Source organism: Genypterus blacodes, unplaced genomic scaffold (assembly GCF_046128005.1).
Source record: "Genypterus blacodes isolate CSIRO-AG114 ecotype Tasmania unplaced genomic scaffold, CSIRO-AGI_Gbla_v1 ptg000222l_1, whole genome shotgun sequence".
NCBI classification, from domain to species: domain Eukaryota; kingdom Metazoa; phylum Chordata; class Actinopteri; order Ophidiiformes; family Ophidiidae; genus Genypterus; species Genypterus blacodes.
Window position 1 is genome coordinate 100,372 of NW_027467021.1, and position 14,167 is coordinate 114,538.

General features: G+C 47.3%; 1 protein-coding gene across 2 annotated transcripts; it reads left to right on the plus strand.

Annotated features, from left to right (window-relative positions):
- Nucleotides 1-258: 258 nt before the first annotated feature.
- snw1 (SNW domain containing 1) lies at nt 259-6,535 on the plus strand. 2 transcript variants are annotated; one of them, XM_076170532.1, is made up of 14 exons: nt 259-289; nt 769-922; nt 1,069-1,230; nt 1,419-1,514; nt 1,654-1,760; nt 1,872-1,976; nt 2,072-2,141; nt 2,274-2,339; nt 2,555-2,671; nt 2,949-3,090; nt 3,715-3,820; nt 4,518-4,635; nt 5,032-5,195; nt 5,687-6,535. In XM_076170532.1, exons 1-14 carry the CDS (start codon nt 276-278, stop codon nt 5,877-5,879), a joined length of 1,614 nt encoding a protein of 537 aa, XP_076026647.1. In that variant the 5' UTR covers nt 259-275; the 3' UTR covers nt 5,880-6,535. The 2 variants fall into 2 exon arrangements, with proteins under 2 accessions (XP_076026647.1, XP_076026648.1); XM_076170533.1 differs by having other exon boundaries at nt 3,718-3,820.
- Nucleotides 6,536-14,167: the final 7,632 nt, after the last annotated feature.

Genomic DNA, 14,167 nt, shown 5'->3' on the forward strand with positions numbered 1-14,167 from the left:
TCTTCTTCACATACTTATATACAAGCTACCAATGTGGTGAGGACCCAAAACAAATACACAAAACAGGGGGGAAGCATTTTGTTTTCTTGCACATTTGTTAAATACACTATTTTTAGGCCTATCGAATAAAATCAAATGGTAAAAATCTCAGCGATATCATGCATTCAGAGTCATAATGGTGAAGTTTAAGATGTTTGCTGCTTCTACCTTCATGCTTCATGCTGGGCTGCTCCGTTGTGCGCATGCGCAGACCATTGTTCAGAGAAGAAGCAAAGATGTCTCTGGCGAGGTGAGTCCTTCCTCCAGGCCCGAGTCCTGTTTGTCTGTAGATGGGGACAGAACGGGCTTCAATGTCGCATTTTATGATAAAATAATTGTTACGCGTTTCGTTCGTATACTTCACGTAAACATTCGGTCGCGATGTGTTTGATCTGCGCGGGATCATTTGCTTTCTTGGATCAACGCTAACAGCGCGAGCCAGCTAGCTAACTCGGCACCACGCTAGCATGCTAAGCCTCCCGGAATCAGCAGTGTGTTTTAATAAAGTGTGTTCAAAAGTTACACGAGTCAATTTAATATTATATATTTCTTTAAATGTCGCTATAATGAAGGTATTCCGTACTTTATTTGCTTCTCGTGTCTCGTCTTTGAAGTATTTGTCGGGCGCAACTGAAGCTACAGATGCTACGTGTCGTTAGCGAAAACGTAACTTCAACATGCTCAAATCCGCCATTTCTCTGAGATTAACGCGATTTTCGCTGTGTCCAGTTTCTTACCGGCGCCCACTCAGCTGTCCCAGGACCAGCTGGAGGCAGAGGAGAAGGTCCGGGCCCAGAAGTCCCACTCCACTGCCCTGGTTTCATCCCGTAGAGAGCCCCCGCCATACGGCCACAGAAAAGGCTGGGTGCCCCGCTCCTTGGAGGTAAAGAGCTCAGGTTCACCCAGAAAGAATGACTCTGATCCTTTTATAGCTCATGTTATTGTTATGGAAGACAGTCACTGTTATTGACGTGACTCTAAACTGCTTCCATCTTCTGCCATGTGCTCTCAATCATTGTATTTTTGTAGGATTTTGGAGATGGAGGAGCTTTCCCAGAGATCCATGTGGCCCAGTTCCCTCTGGAGATGGGCAGGAAGAGGAAGACCAACAACGCCCTGGCAGTGCAGGTGGACGCGGAGGGAAAGATCAAGTATGACGCCATCGCCAGACAAGGACAGGGCAAGGACAAGGTAAGGAGACGGCAACAGAGCTCTGAACACAGAACATACCTGCCTAAAACTATAAGACTACTTCAGAACCATGACTTAGCTTTGTGGTTTGTATATGTAAACAACTCCACGAGAGACATGTCATCACCTACTGAGTTCCACTTCATTTCATACATCTTTATTCTACTCTTCATCATTTCTGTGTGCAGGTGATCTTCAGCAAATACACAGACCTGCTTCCCAAAGAAGTCCTGAACAACGAAGCCCCGGAACTCCAAAAGCCCGACGAGGAGGCTGTGAAAGAGGTGAGGCGTGTTTCACTGGAGCAACGGGGTTTCAATCACAAAGTTTCTCTTACCCGTTATGTTGTGTTTTAACCTAATAAACATCTTATAACCCTAATGCATACCTAACAGTCTGTGGCCTCTTGTGCCTCCTTTGTAGCTGACGGAGAAAACCCGTGCAGCTCTGGACAAGCAGGTGTCTCAGAAGATCGCCGCAGCCATGCCAGTGAGAGCCGCAGACAAACAGGCGCCTGCACAGTACATCAGGTGTGTGTGGAAGTAGCACAGGAAGTCAGAGATGGATGTGGGTCTGGTTAGTTGAAATCTGCTGGTACTGTTTTAACACAATGTTCACATAACTCCCCCTCTCTCGCTCAGGTACACCCCGTCCCAGCAGGGGGTGGCGTTCAACTCTGGGGCCAAGCAGAGGGTGATCCGCATGGTGGAGATGCAGAAAGACCCCATGGAGCCTCCGCGCTTCAAGTGAGTGGAAGGAACCGCAACTTAAACCTGGACCTGTAGGGGGGTAGCTTTATTCTAACAGGCAGTCACTGTAATGTAATGTTTGTGTGGTTAAGGATCAACAAGAAGATCCCCAGAGGGCCTCCGTCCCCCCCGGCACCTGTCATGCATTCGCCCAGCAGAAAGGTAACGTTGACTTTTGCGATACAATATTGGCTTCTCAGCGTTTCAGCCCCATGTCAACGCTGTAAAATCAACATCATTGATCGCATCGACCGGCAGATGTTAATGTTTGTTTTCCCTCCTCCTCTTCTTCAGATGACTGTGAAGGAGCAACAGGAGTGGAAGATTCCTCCTTGCATCTCCAACTGGAAGAACGCAAAGGTAAAGCAAAGCAGCCTTTGACCGTGAGCAGGGTGTTTACGTTTTATAGCTTAAGGGCGAACGTGTTCATGTTGTGAGCTCACAGGTCAGATTCTCCTCAGGCGTTTGGTTTGAGATATTTCTGCATTAAATCAGATTTTTCTTTGCCCTACTGCCTTCTTCACCCTCTGCTCTTTCCTCACGTCGTCTCTCTTGATGTGCTCGGTGTCGCTCAGGGTTACACCATCCCCCTCGACAAGCGTCTGGCTGCTGACGGCCGGGGACTGCAAACCGTCCACATCAATGAAAACTTCGCCAAGCTGGCCGAGGCGCTCTACATCGCTGACAGAAAGGTAACGCACCGCCGACCCCACTGAATATGTGCTGCTGCATGAGAGCTTTGCCTTGTTGACATTTAAATGAAGCCTTACAGGAGCGTTTCCCCTTCTGTTGTCTGGCTTGTATGAATTTGTATTTCTGTATTTGCCTCGCTGGATGAGCTTGTAGAAATACGTCCACTGTGAACCGCTCTGGATCACAAGCAAATAGCCAAACACCTTCAATGAAATGAAAGCAGCATGTGTCCGGTGTAGAATGTGGCCTCTGATTGTGCGTGGGCTGTGTCCTCAGGCCAGAGAGGCGGTGGAGATGCGCGCTCAGGTGGAGAAGAAGATGGCCCAGAAGGAGAAGGAGAAGAAGGAGGAGAAGCTGAGGGAGCTGGCCCAAATGGCTCGAGACCGCAGGGCCGGGATCAAAAGCCACGGGGACAAAGGTGAGTCGCCGCACGCCTGCGTGGTTTTCTCAGCGACTCAGGCGAGTTGTGGGAACGTGAGACGCACAGGTGATAACTGTGCTGACAGGACCAGCAAGCTGTGAAACGCTGCTCCTTCCTCCCTGCTGCTCATGTTTATGCATTTTCCAGGAGAAGAAATCAATGCTGTGTATCGTGTTGGTGTCCATACGTTATAAAGACTCTGAATGAACATGAATGCACCTCATGAAGGAGGCGGAGTCCTGGGAAACCACGGAAGATAAAAAGTCCAGGAATTTTGAAAGATAGTTTGTTTATTTTTAATAGTTCTTATTCTGATGGAGTATGTTCCAAAACTGCATTTTCTCTGCCTTAAACATCTATTTTTCTTTTCTCCCTCCTCTCATCCTTTTTCCAATGACACGTCTCCTCTCCCTCACACCTTCTCTCTTTCTGTCACTTCTCTCTTCCTCCTCCATCTTTCTGTCCATTCCTTCACTCCACATCATTTACTTTGTCCCCCGCTCTCATCCTTCCGCTTGTTTTCTTTTGCAAATTTCATTTTCTGCTTCTTGCCTTTCCTTCCTCCTCTCTCTCTCCCCCCCTCCTCCTCCTCCTCCGCCTCCTCCTCCTCCTCTCACACAGCAGGTGGTGAGGACGGGGAGGCCAGGGAGCGTGACGAGATCCGCCACGACAGAAGGAAGGAGAGACAGCATGACAGGAACATTTCCAGAGCTGCTCCTGATAAGAGGTGCCGGACACGCACTCCAAACACGCCACACACACACACACACACACTCACACCAACTCAGCCAGCCCTCCTCTCCACATACACACACTCACACAGATGTACAGCTTACTGCTGAATCATTCATGGACCTGCAGTAATGCTGAACAAATGCAGCAAGAGCCATCAGTGTACACAGGCATTAGGTGTGTGTGTGTGTGTGTGTGTGTGTGTGTGTGTGTGTGTGTGTGTGTGTGTGTGTGTGTGTGTGTGTGTGTGTGTGTGTGTGTGTGTGTGTGTGTGTGTGTGTGTGTGTGTGTGTGTGTGTGTGTGTGTGTGTGTGTGTGTTTCATCAGTTGATGTAATTGAGGATCCCTAAGGTAACAGGAAGTGAAATTCATATGAGAACTCATTAGAATGATGATTCCAGCTGTCAGACGGCAGAAAGCTCATTATGTTGAATCACCTGGCTCATGTTTGGACTGTGAGCTGAAGGACAATCCTTCTAAAGTCAAGGAGGAAATGGGACATAAGTTTCACCTTTTAAATGAAATGAGGCTTAACTGATCTTTATCTAATCAATACCTTAGAATGAAATGACATTTAGAGGAATAAACAGTCGAAGGCTCACATCGTGTTGAAACATCGTTCTTAATGGAAGTACGCGTCCTTCAAGTGCTGTGACTCTCCGCTGACCGTCAGACGTGACTCTCTGCCACAGGTCCAAGCTGCAGAGGGACCAGGACAGGGACATCAGCGAGCTCATCGCTCTGGGCGTGCCCAACCCCCGCACCTCCAGCGACGCCCAGTACGACCAGCGACTCTTCAATCAGAGCAAGGTGAGAACATGCCGCCGTCGTGCTCAGTGAGCCGGGGACTCGAGACACACACACACACACACACACAAACACACACACGGCTGATTTCCCAGCTCTGCAGAGGGAGGAAACCTTTCCTAGACAAAATGATGGCAGTTACCGTGTCGCTGTAAAGGTCCTTCAAACATCTGTTCCCGTCTTCACAAAAACACTTTCATTTCACATCTGATGTCTGGCTTAAGTGGAGAAGTCTGAGGTGATTTGTGTTGGAGAATGAGGACACACACCGGCAGAAATCATCCAGGAGCCAGATGAGAGATGAGATCTCATCTGCTGGGGTCCAAACCGCAGACGGGCCAGCTGTGAGGTGTGTTTGTTAACCCAACCATCATCCCCTCTTCCTCCTTCTCTCTCCAGGGTATGGATAGCGGTTTTGCCGGCGGTGAGGACGAGACCTACAACGTGTACGACCAGCCGTTCCGCAGCGGCAGAGACATGGCCCAGAACATCTACAGGCCCAGCAAGAACATAGACAAGGACGCCTACACGGACGACTTTGACACGCTCATGAACAGCAACAGGTACGACCCAACCAGAGTCAGTCCTCACATCTCACTCTTCACAAACATAAAGACTCTAAACGCTCTGCTGATGGGCCCAGCTGGAGTCTGACATCTGTCTCAGCAGGAGTGTTCATCATTGGGGCCGGTCCCTTATGTTTGGTGCGACACCGTTTGGCAAATCACTTGGAAATAGAAATGTTAGATGGAAGCAAAACTCTCTAAACAAATGTCCACCAGAGGGACACCCTGATGATTTGGATCTGACACTAGTTTGTATTTCGTTCTCCAGCAGTTCACTTGTTAACCCTTTGTCCCCCTGTCCTTCTTTGAGAGACACCCGAAGGACAAATCATGAACTGTGTCTGTGTCAGTGTTCTCCCCCCTGACAGAGCTCAGCAGTTGTGTATTCTGCCTGCAGTGAGCTGAACTTCAAACCACAGAGAGGTTGCAGGAGTTCACGACACAATCTGATTCTCTGTCTTCCCTCTCCTCCCCTGCTCCCTCATCAGATTTGTTCCAGACAAGGAGTTCTCAGGCGCCGACCACGGCCAGCGGCGAGAAGGCCCTGTCCAGTTTGAGGAGGATCCCTTCGGTCTGGACAAGTTCTTGGAGGAGGCCAAGCAGCACGGCGGCTCCAAGAGGCCGTCCACCAGCGGCCGGTCCAAGGACGACTACCACGACAAGAAGCGCAGGAAGGAGTGAGAAGCCCCTCCCCCCTGCAGAGCCCGGTTAGGATTTTGCTGCTGCTGTCAGCTTAAAGGACGGCGAGGTCATCGGCGCTGTGATTGACGGGAGTTTTTAAAGTGTTGCAGTTCCCTATCAGGGATCGTCGGTTTTTCTCTTTACTTTTGTTGTGAAAGAGAGATTGATTGCGCGCGCCCCCCCCCCCCCCCCCCCCCCCTGTTTTTGTTTATAGTTACTCTGCTGCATTGAGAAGTTGTGGATTGTTGACGTGAGTGAAGTGGAGCGTAAATGTCCTGAGTGTAATTATGTCTGATGGGCTGTGAGACCGGGAAATACTTAGATTTGACTTTCTTTCTTTTATTTTAAATATATACACCCACTTCTCCCTCCACACACTCTGGATCATCCATATTCTGTTTTCCTCCTGCGTGTCCACAGCGGCTCGTTGGCTGTGCTTTATTTAAGTCCCCAGTGTGACTGTGAGCCGTTTGAGAGCACAGCTGATGCCAGATATGTACAGAAAGCCTGTAAATCAATTTAATTCTGTTGTCTTTTTTTTTCTACTTATGGCTTATTAAAAGGTTCCAACTTCTCTGTAAGATATAAAGCAAACAAGCTTTATAATTCTTGTACATTACAACCAATGGAATAAATTTGATATAGTGTGCAGTTTACATGCTTGTGTGTGTGTGTGTGTGTGTGTGTTGTCCCCGGGTGAACGAGCTTCTCCGGTGTTTACATCCCAGTGAACATCGCTGACTTGATAATGTTTCCCTCCATCCTTCTTTCTCTCCAGTTTAGCGCCGCTTAGCTCAAACTCTTAGCAGCATAACGTGAACTCCATTAGTGCTGTAATTGTTGTATTGTTGCTTGTAGTACTTTTCCTCTATTTTAATGGCTTCCCGAGTAACGCATCCCATTTACATAGAAGATTAAATACCCAGAGTGTATTCAGAGGAGCCATCAATTCCAAAGTGTGAGCAGTGACATTTTTACCCAAAATGAGCTCTGCGATTTATGTGATGATGAGAACAAAATTGGTTCCATTAATTATAATTAATTATGATTTATGCACTCTGACAGTTTTATTTTCTTGGGGCTTGGGAAAATAATCAACAAGGCATTACACAGGCCGGCAGACTCGCCAATCTCTGCGTGACGCCGTCTCTCTCTGACTCTGAATGAGGCGGGCAGCTGATTTATGCTTTATTCAATTGGTAATATTTTTAGAAACGGCCTTCTTGTGTTGGCTCGGCGCCCTGAACTCGCTGCCTGCTTTATGTCTCTTTCAATAACATAAGAAATGGTTGTGAGCGAGCTGTCAGAGAGCATAATGGATCATAATGAGGAGCTGAGCCTGATCTGCAGCACGTTCAATCCAACTGGAACATTTCAAGGTGACACTGTGGTATTTGTGCCTTTTTTTTTATACATGTGACAAAAATGTCTCCAGGGCCTTTTGTTCCAACTAAAGCATTTTCAATCATAATAGGCTGAAGTAAAAAAACACCCACATTTAGGCTTTCACTGCTCTGGAACAATGACCTGTCTTGGCAATTGTGCGGCGACGTCAAACCCTCATAATGCGCTTGTGTGGAGTTTTACTGCTCCGATAAGTAGAGACATGTCCGTTTCCTCCGCTCACAGCTGCTATTCACATCCACAACAAATGCTTTATTCTCTGTTTGACAGCTCTCACCGCCTGTTTACAGTCCACTGGGTCAGAGGTGCAACGCTGTCCTCTCCAGCCTCCTGTCTTGGAGTGAAGAACCAGTGAAGTAAATTACAATCAGACACTTTCCGTGATCAGAACCCCTGCTGTGATTTAACCTTTGACCTTTATGGCATGAAGAGCCGGGTTTTCCTTCCTGACCCTGAGCTTTCACCTCTATATTACTCTAGTGTGTACGTTCCAACCCATATCGTCTCCAGTCGTGTTTCCTTTGCTAAGTTTTCTGCAGTGCAAACCTTTTAAAAAGTCCACAAAGTTAAACTAAAGTGTGTTTCCATTAAATGTTAGCAAATAAGCCGTACTTTTCTCATTCCGAGAGATTAAGATCAGAAGTAAACATGGAGCAGGCTCGCCGCAATCTAGCAGCTCTCGGGGAATGAATCATTATAACCCTGGCAGATTCAGGTGTAATGAGAGAAACGGGTATCGGTAACACGTTCAGCCAAAAATGAATCGTCAACATTCCCTGTAACTGTTGCAGAACACACACAACAGGCCTGCGTGTTCTACCTCACTCTCTTACCAGCAGGGCTCTGTTATGAAGGCCTGTGCTGATATCACAATGCGGGGAATCGATCTCCCGTGTACTGTAACTGAATCATCGGGGGTTTGATTGTTGTGTGCGGTTGTGGCGGCACGTGTCGTGTTTGTGCCTGATTCCGTGTGAACAAAGTCTTCACAGCGGCGTCGGCAGCGCGGCAGTGGAGACTCTGGATGAGCCAATCACTTTAAGCATTCCAATCCAGCTGGGTTCTCGCCTCAAATATGGAAACAACAGAGCGGAGCGGAGCGCGTTCTCTTTTTTGCTGGCGCCGGCCTCGTGGACGAACAGTGTGGAAGAGCTTGATAATGGCTCTCCACTCAGCTCGTTCGCTTTTATGAACGCGCTGAGAAACGGCGGAGGAAGATGAATGAGATTCTTATTCATGAAGGTAAAGAGGAAATTGGTTCCTTGGCTTTGCTTTTGTGCGGGACTGGATGTAAACGGTGAACATATTGTGTGGACCGTAATGAAATCCTCTGGCTACAGACAAGAGGCCATGATGGATAGCTTCTTATCTTTGCTTCAAAAGGAAACAAACCTTGAAATAAACAATAGCCGAGGTGTTGCAGCGCACTTTCCCCTCTTTATATGGGAGGTAGAGCGGCCCGACTTTGTTTTGTGATGTCTTTTTGCGATAGTTCTCCTTCCTTCCTCCCCTCAGCAGCACTAAAGCAATAAGTTTGGTGATGAATGCACCCACTGCTACTGTTGACCGGTCCAAAATAGTGGCTGGAGAGATCTTTATCTCTGTTCTGTGACTCTGCTGCGGCTGGAACTGGATTTCTGCTAAAGGAGCACTCCTCCCCTGGAAGACAGCGGCCGTAGCTCTCTGAAATCATCACTGTTCTTCATCCACGTGGTCGGGCGCAGATCAATTCCAGAAGTCCGTATCCATCTTTTAAGATAAACTGTCAGTAAATCACCAGAAGGAGGAGTGCAGAACGAGCCTACTGGGTCCAGGTCCAGGTCCAGGGGGCAAACTAGAGCTCCCATTTCCTTCAGAGTACGATTGAAGGTCCAAACATCTCCACTCCTCCTTCAACACCAGACAATCTATCAGCACGAGGTGAATCACAGCCCCATATGTTCTACTGTATGTTCATAACAACATCCTGCAGTAAACATCCAGCTTCCACATCCCCTGCAGGTTAGAATGTGATGTATGTGCATTGTCAGTCTACTTCAGAATGTGAACATACAGTGAAGGAAACCATGGATTCTTAAATTGAATCTGTCAATCTGACACTTCCTGCCTGCACCTGAGCAACCTGTCCTCCTGCTGTCACTCACTGGCCTCCTTATCATTAGTTCCTCATGTGCGCATATTTAGACTCTATTTCACTCCTCATTATGCCAGCGGTCCACAGTTGGACGGAGCCCACTGCCTACTGGAAAACGCTCTACCTGTCATTCTGTCTCCCTGGGTTACGGTGTGTAGTGGAGTCTCCACCTGAATCCCGGTCGACCACGCTTGGTCCTCCTCTTGCTGGCTCCCTCTGTGGATAATCCATTATGGTGGGCCGATTAAGACAGGCGTAACAATCTCTAATGGGAGTGTCAGTCAGAATACGGCCGACCTGCTACGCGGCGGCGGCGGTGGCGAGGCCCGCCCAGGCGTGATGGGAGTGCACGCCGACAGCTCCGGGGACTGATTGATGCTTTTGCCAATGTCTTTATCTGAGGGAAAGCAAGGGATGGAGAGGGATACTAATGCTGATGATGAGGATGATGATGAGGAAGATAATGAGGATGACGATGCAGCAAAGTATTATTAGCAAGAGATGAAAAGCAACACATCTCCTCTTGTTTCTCTCTCAAACACTTTAAGCCTCAGCCGGATCCTTCACCGCCCACATGGACGAGAACATTAGAGCAGTAGACGGAGCTGGAGGTCTGCTGCAGTCTGAGGCTGCTAGCAACTAAAGGTGAAAGCATCAACGTGAGGATTATGAAGTTATGATTAGTCTCAGTTTTGTTTTCAGTCTCAGTTGCTAAATCAAGATGTACTAAATAAAATTACCAGCGAATGTTCCAGAGATATTACGGCAGTTCTCCTGAAATAAACAAAGAAAAGTATTATATGCAATGCTGACTGCCAGAGTAAGCTCTAGTTAAACATGTAAGTCATGCACACAGTGTGGTGTCCGGTGGTAAATCTCTCTCTCTCTCTCTCTCTCTCTCCCCCCCCCCCCCCTCTTTCTCTCTCCCTCTCTCTCTCTCTCTCTCTCTCTCTCTCTCTGTCTTTTAATTTACACCTCTAATCTTTTCCTGCCAGAATTCAGATGTTGGCCCTGGAGTTGCGTTTCAAACAGAGAATGTGATTTGCACTTGCGTTGGTTTGTTCAGGAGTCTAATTCTTTGCTAAAGTAAACGCCACGCTCATTTATACTCATTTGTATCGTTACTTGTGTACCGTTGTGATTTCATCATTTCTTATCTAGCGCATTAGACGCCATCGGAGTATGAAAAATGGCTGCTTGCCGAGACTTCCTCTCAGGCAGCGTTGGGTCTTAATAGGTTGTCAGGGGAATAGGAGGAGAGATTGATTCTCCTGCTGATTCCATTAGATGACATCAAAGCAGGGAAATTACAACAGAGAGCGGGAATACATCTCCAGATAACAGGAAATCACATGTCATTTGAATGATATCCTAGAAACACTGGCGAGGACACGGAAACTTGTCAGAGGAGACGGACGGAGTGTAATTAAGAGATGTCAACAGGTGTATTAAGCCGCTGCCTCATCTATGTGTTCTTATGTAACTCTCAGGAGAAAGGAGCATTACTGTGAGTAGTTATGGTCATTAGAGCCAACAATAACTATCAGTGACTGCAGGCTTTTAGTCATCCAGGTCTTGTGCAGAGGCTGGATTAAGCAGCTAAGGGGCCTCGGGGCAAAAATCAATTATGAGGCCCCCCCACAGTGCCTCATTAACATGCTGGCATATCGTTTCAGTGCGGATGAGGAAGACGGAGCTTTTACAATACCACGTTACATAAGGACGAATTATGTTCTTCAAAAAAGGTCGCCTACATTGTGTCAACTGTGTCTGTGGAGCGCCGGAGCTGACTGTTTGTTTGATCATTAACTAGGCGATCACACACAAACACACACACACTCACACATTCAGGCAATTTTCAAGTTTCCAGTTAACCTATGTCCACTGTCCTGTTTCCCCATGTCACAGGTTCAGAGTCACAGACATGCAGACAGACATGGCTGCAGTGCAGGGATACACACCAGGAATGCACGCCAGATTCTTATTTCTCCTCCCTCAGTGATTAGACAGGAACAACTTTCCAGCTTTCCTCACTTAAATACAGCTTTCTCAGCCCTCCAAGCTAAATTCTCGCCCCACCCGGCTTCCTGCCCTGTCTGCACGCATCCAGCAGGAGGAACACTGCACTGCCGTCTCTCTGAGAGGAGCAGAATAAATAGGTCACTGTCTAATTCATAAGTCAGCTGCAGCCATGGCAATTAGACACAGGTGCATCCCATTGCCAACTAGACTTCAGCATAATGTGCCACACTGTTTACTATCTAAAAATACACTCCCCCGCTGTCACACGGCCATTATGGGACCACCGGAGCACAGGCAGGAAACAAAACGTGTCCTGGAGTTTAATGAAGCCGGAGAGCAGCAGAGTGTGGAAACAGCCGGCCGGCATCGCCACTCGTCCCCTCTAACACGCTCTGAAAACGCTGGTGTAGCCGGAGGTCGTTTTCACACCTCAGCCGAGTCCTACAAAGTATCGGGACCGATGCTGATGCGGCCCTGGATACTTGTGGAGCACCATTCTTCAAACTAGGAGCATTTCAGATGATGATGTGATTTAATCGGGCGTTGTTCTTAAGACGTTTGCGGCCCCGGGGGGTCGGTCGAGGCCGAGCTTGGGATCGTTTGTGATCCCGGCTTGGTCCTGAGACATAAAGCTGGCTTCATCGAAACCCTCGGCGCTTCTTCACAACTCAAGATGACACAGCAACTTGTTTCCAGTCATTATTGTTGCTGCAGATTTGGAGCATCAGGTCCAGGATAGAAACTCTAAAGTTGCTCTCTAATTCCATGTTACTCAATGCGATTTTCGTTGTCTTCCTTATCAGAATGAATTCCGAGTCATTATTAAATCTTGCAGCATCTGTATCAGCAAGAGCAGATCCTCTTCCCTTTTAACCCTCCCTCTGATCCTATTAAAGCAGGATCCTTATCGTCCTTATCAGGTTCAGAATGGATGGGAGCTTAACTGCCTCTGTGCACATTGGCAAGCCGGTGTGATCTTTCATTATTACACACCCAAGGTTACAACCTTGAGACGAAACAAAAAGGAAGGTCTTAAAATTGATTAGGGAATCAAGTCATCAGATGTTATCGTCAATGTCTTAATCATGGAAGTCGCCCCCCTAAAAACGCCGGACTGCATTACGACGCATAGAGAACCAAGACCCGCAGCACCCGCAGCACCCGCAGCACCAACAGCACCAACAGCACCCACAGCACCCACCTAACCTCTGCTTCTAGGCTGAGAACAGAGGGTTTGTTGTTTTCTCCTTACATGGCTCAACAGTGCCATCTAGGAGGTTGGAAATAGTAGTCAGAATTTCCATTATTTCACACACGCACACACGCACATACACACACGCACACACAGACACACACACACACACACACACACACACAAGCACACACGCACACGCACGCACGCACACACACGCACACACACAGATTCCCCCAAACCTAAAACAAACACTTGCAAATAGTGGAGGAAAGTGAAGTTACTGCTGTCAAACAGGTGAAGTGCCATTCATACAACCTTATCTTACACACACACACACACACACACACACAAACTAACCAGACCAGGGCTTGGTGCTGACAGGCACATTCTGTCAGGTCATATTTACCCAACAGGAAGGGAGAAGGAAGTACAACCTGGAGCGCTACCACACAGGACTCTAGCCTTGACTTCAGGAAATACTTCTATTGTTGCGTTCTCTCTCACCACAGGTCTTATCCCTTTACACATTACTGGAATATTTAAGATGGTTGGCTCCAATGTGACACACAAATCCCTCTGAGGAAAAAGGAAAAGGGGACAAATAAGGAGCGAGGATTGATTTGTTACTTTCAGTTTGACACTTGCCTCATTTTCATGTTTTTAAATAATTCAACATTGTGTGTTGTGTGTCCTTGTATGTGGACCGATGTGAGGTAGTGTAGGTTACAGTCTGATGTTATGTTATGTCTTTTTGTTCATCAGTCATGTCTATGGATGCAGGCTTGAGAGACATTATCCTAAACCATCATTTAAAAAGATATGTAGTCCAGAGTGAATTAAAAACATTATTTCCTTTCCTATCACAACAATTCTCCTGATCACAACCTTCCAGAAAGACAAAGAAGTAAGGCGTATTACTTATTCTTCCCCTTTTTCAACATTTTCACTACTGGTGAAATAAGCGGGTTTTCTCATTGCACTCAAAATGACCCATTCAGTGTAGTGACTGTTTCCTCTTTAAACATTTGTTTTCATGGGAATCACCTTGGAGGCGTCCTAGACCCTTGGTTGCCCCTGCAGGTCTGCACAGGGGAGAGACAGGTGAGTGAAGGAAGAGAGTATTCAGCTGATGCATGAACGAAAGTCACCTGGAGTGGAAGTTTTGACACTTCCCCAATAATCAGCCATTGTTTGTTCAACACTCTAATCCACTATTATTCTGGTGATGTGTTGAGTCCTGGATTAGATCCAGGGAGTCCTTGTTTGACACAACAGGGTTTGTTTGAATTAATTGACACACACTTAATACCTTTGTAGAGTTCTAGAGGAGTCTGTGTCCACACTGCATTACTATTGTGTGGCCCTGTGTCACAGAAATTCACGGTGTAAGTCGTGACCACGCTTAACTTTTATTTACACTGGACCTCACCTCTGCTCTTCTGTAATTTACCGAAGAAATCGATTTTAATTGTGAATAATCTACCGCAGTAAACGGAAGTGTTTTGAACCACCAGGGGACGCTTGAGAGACCAC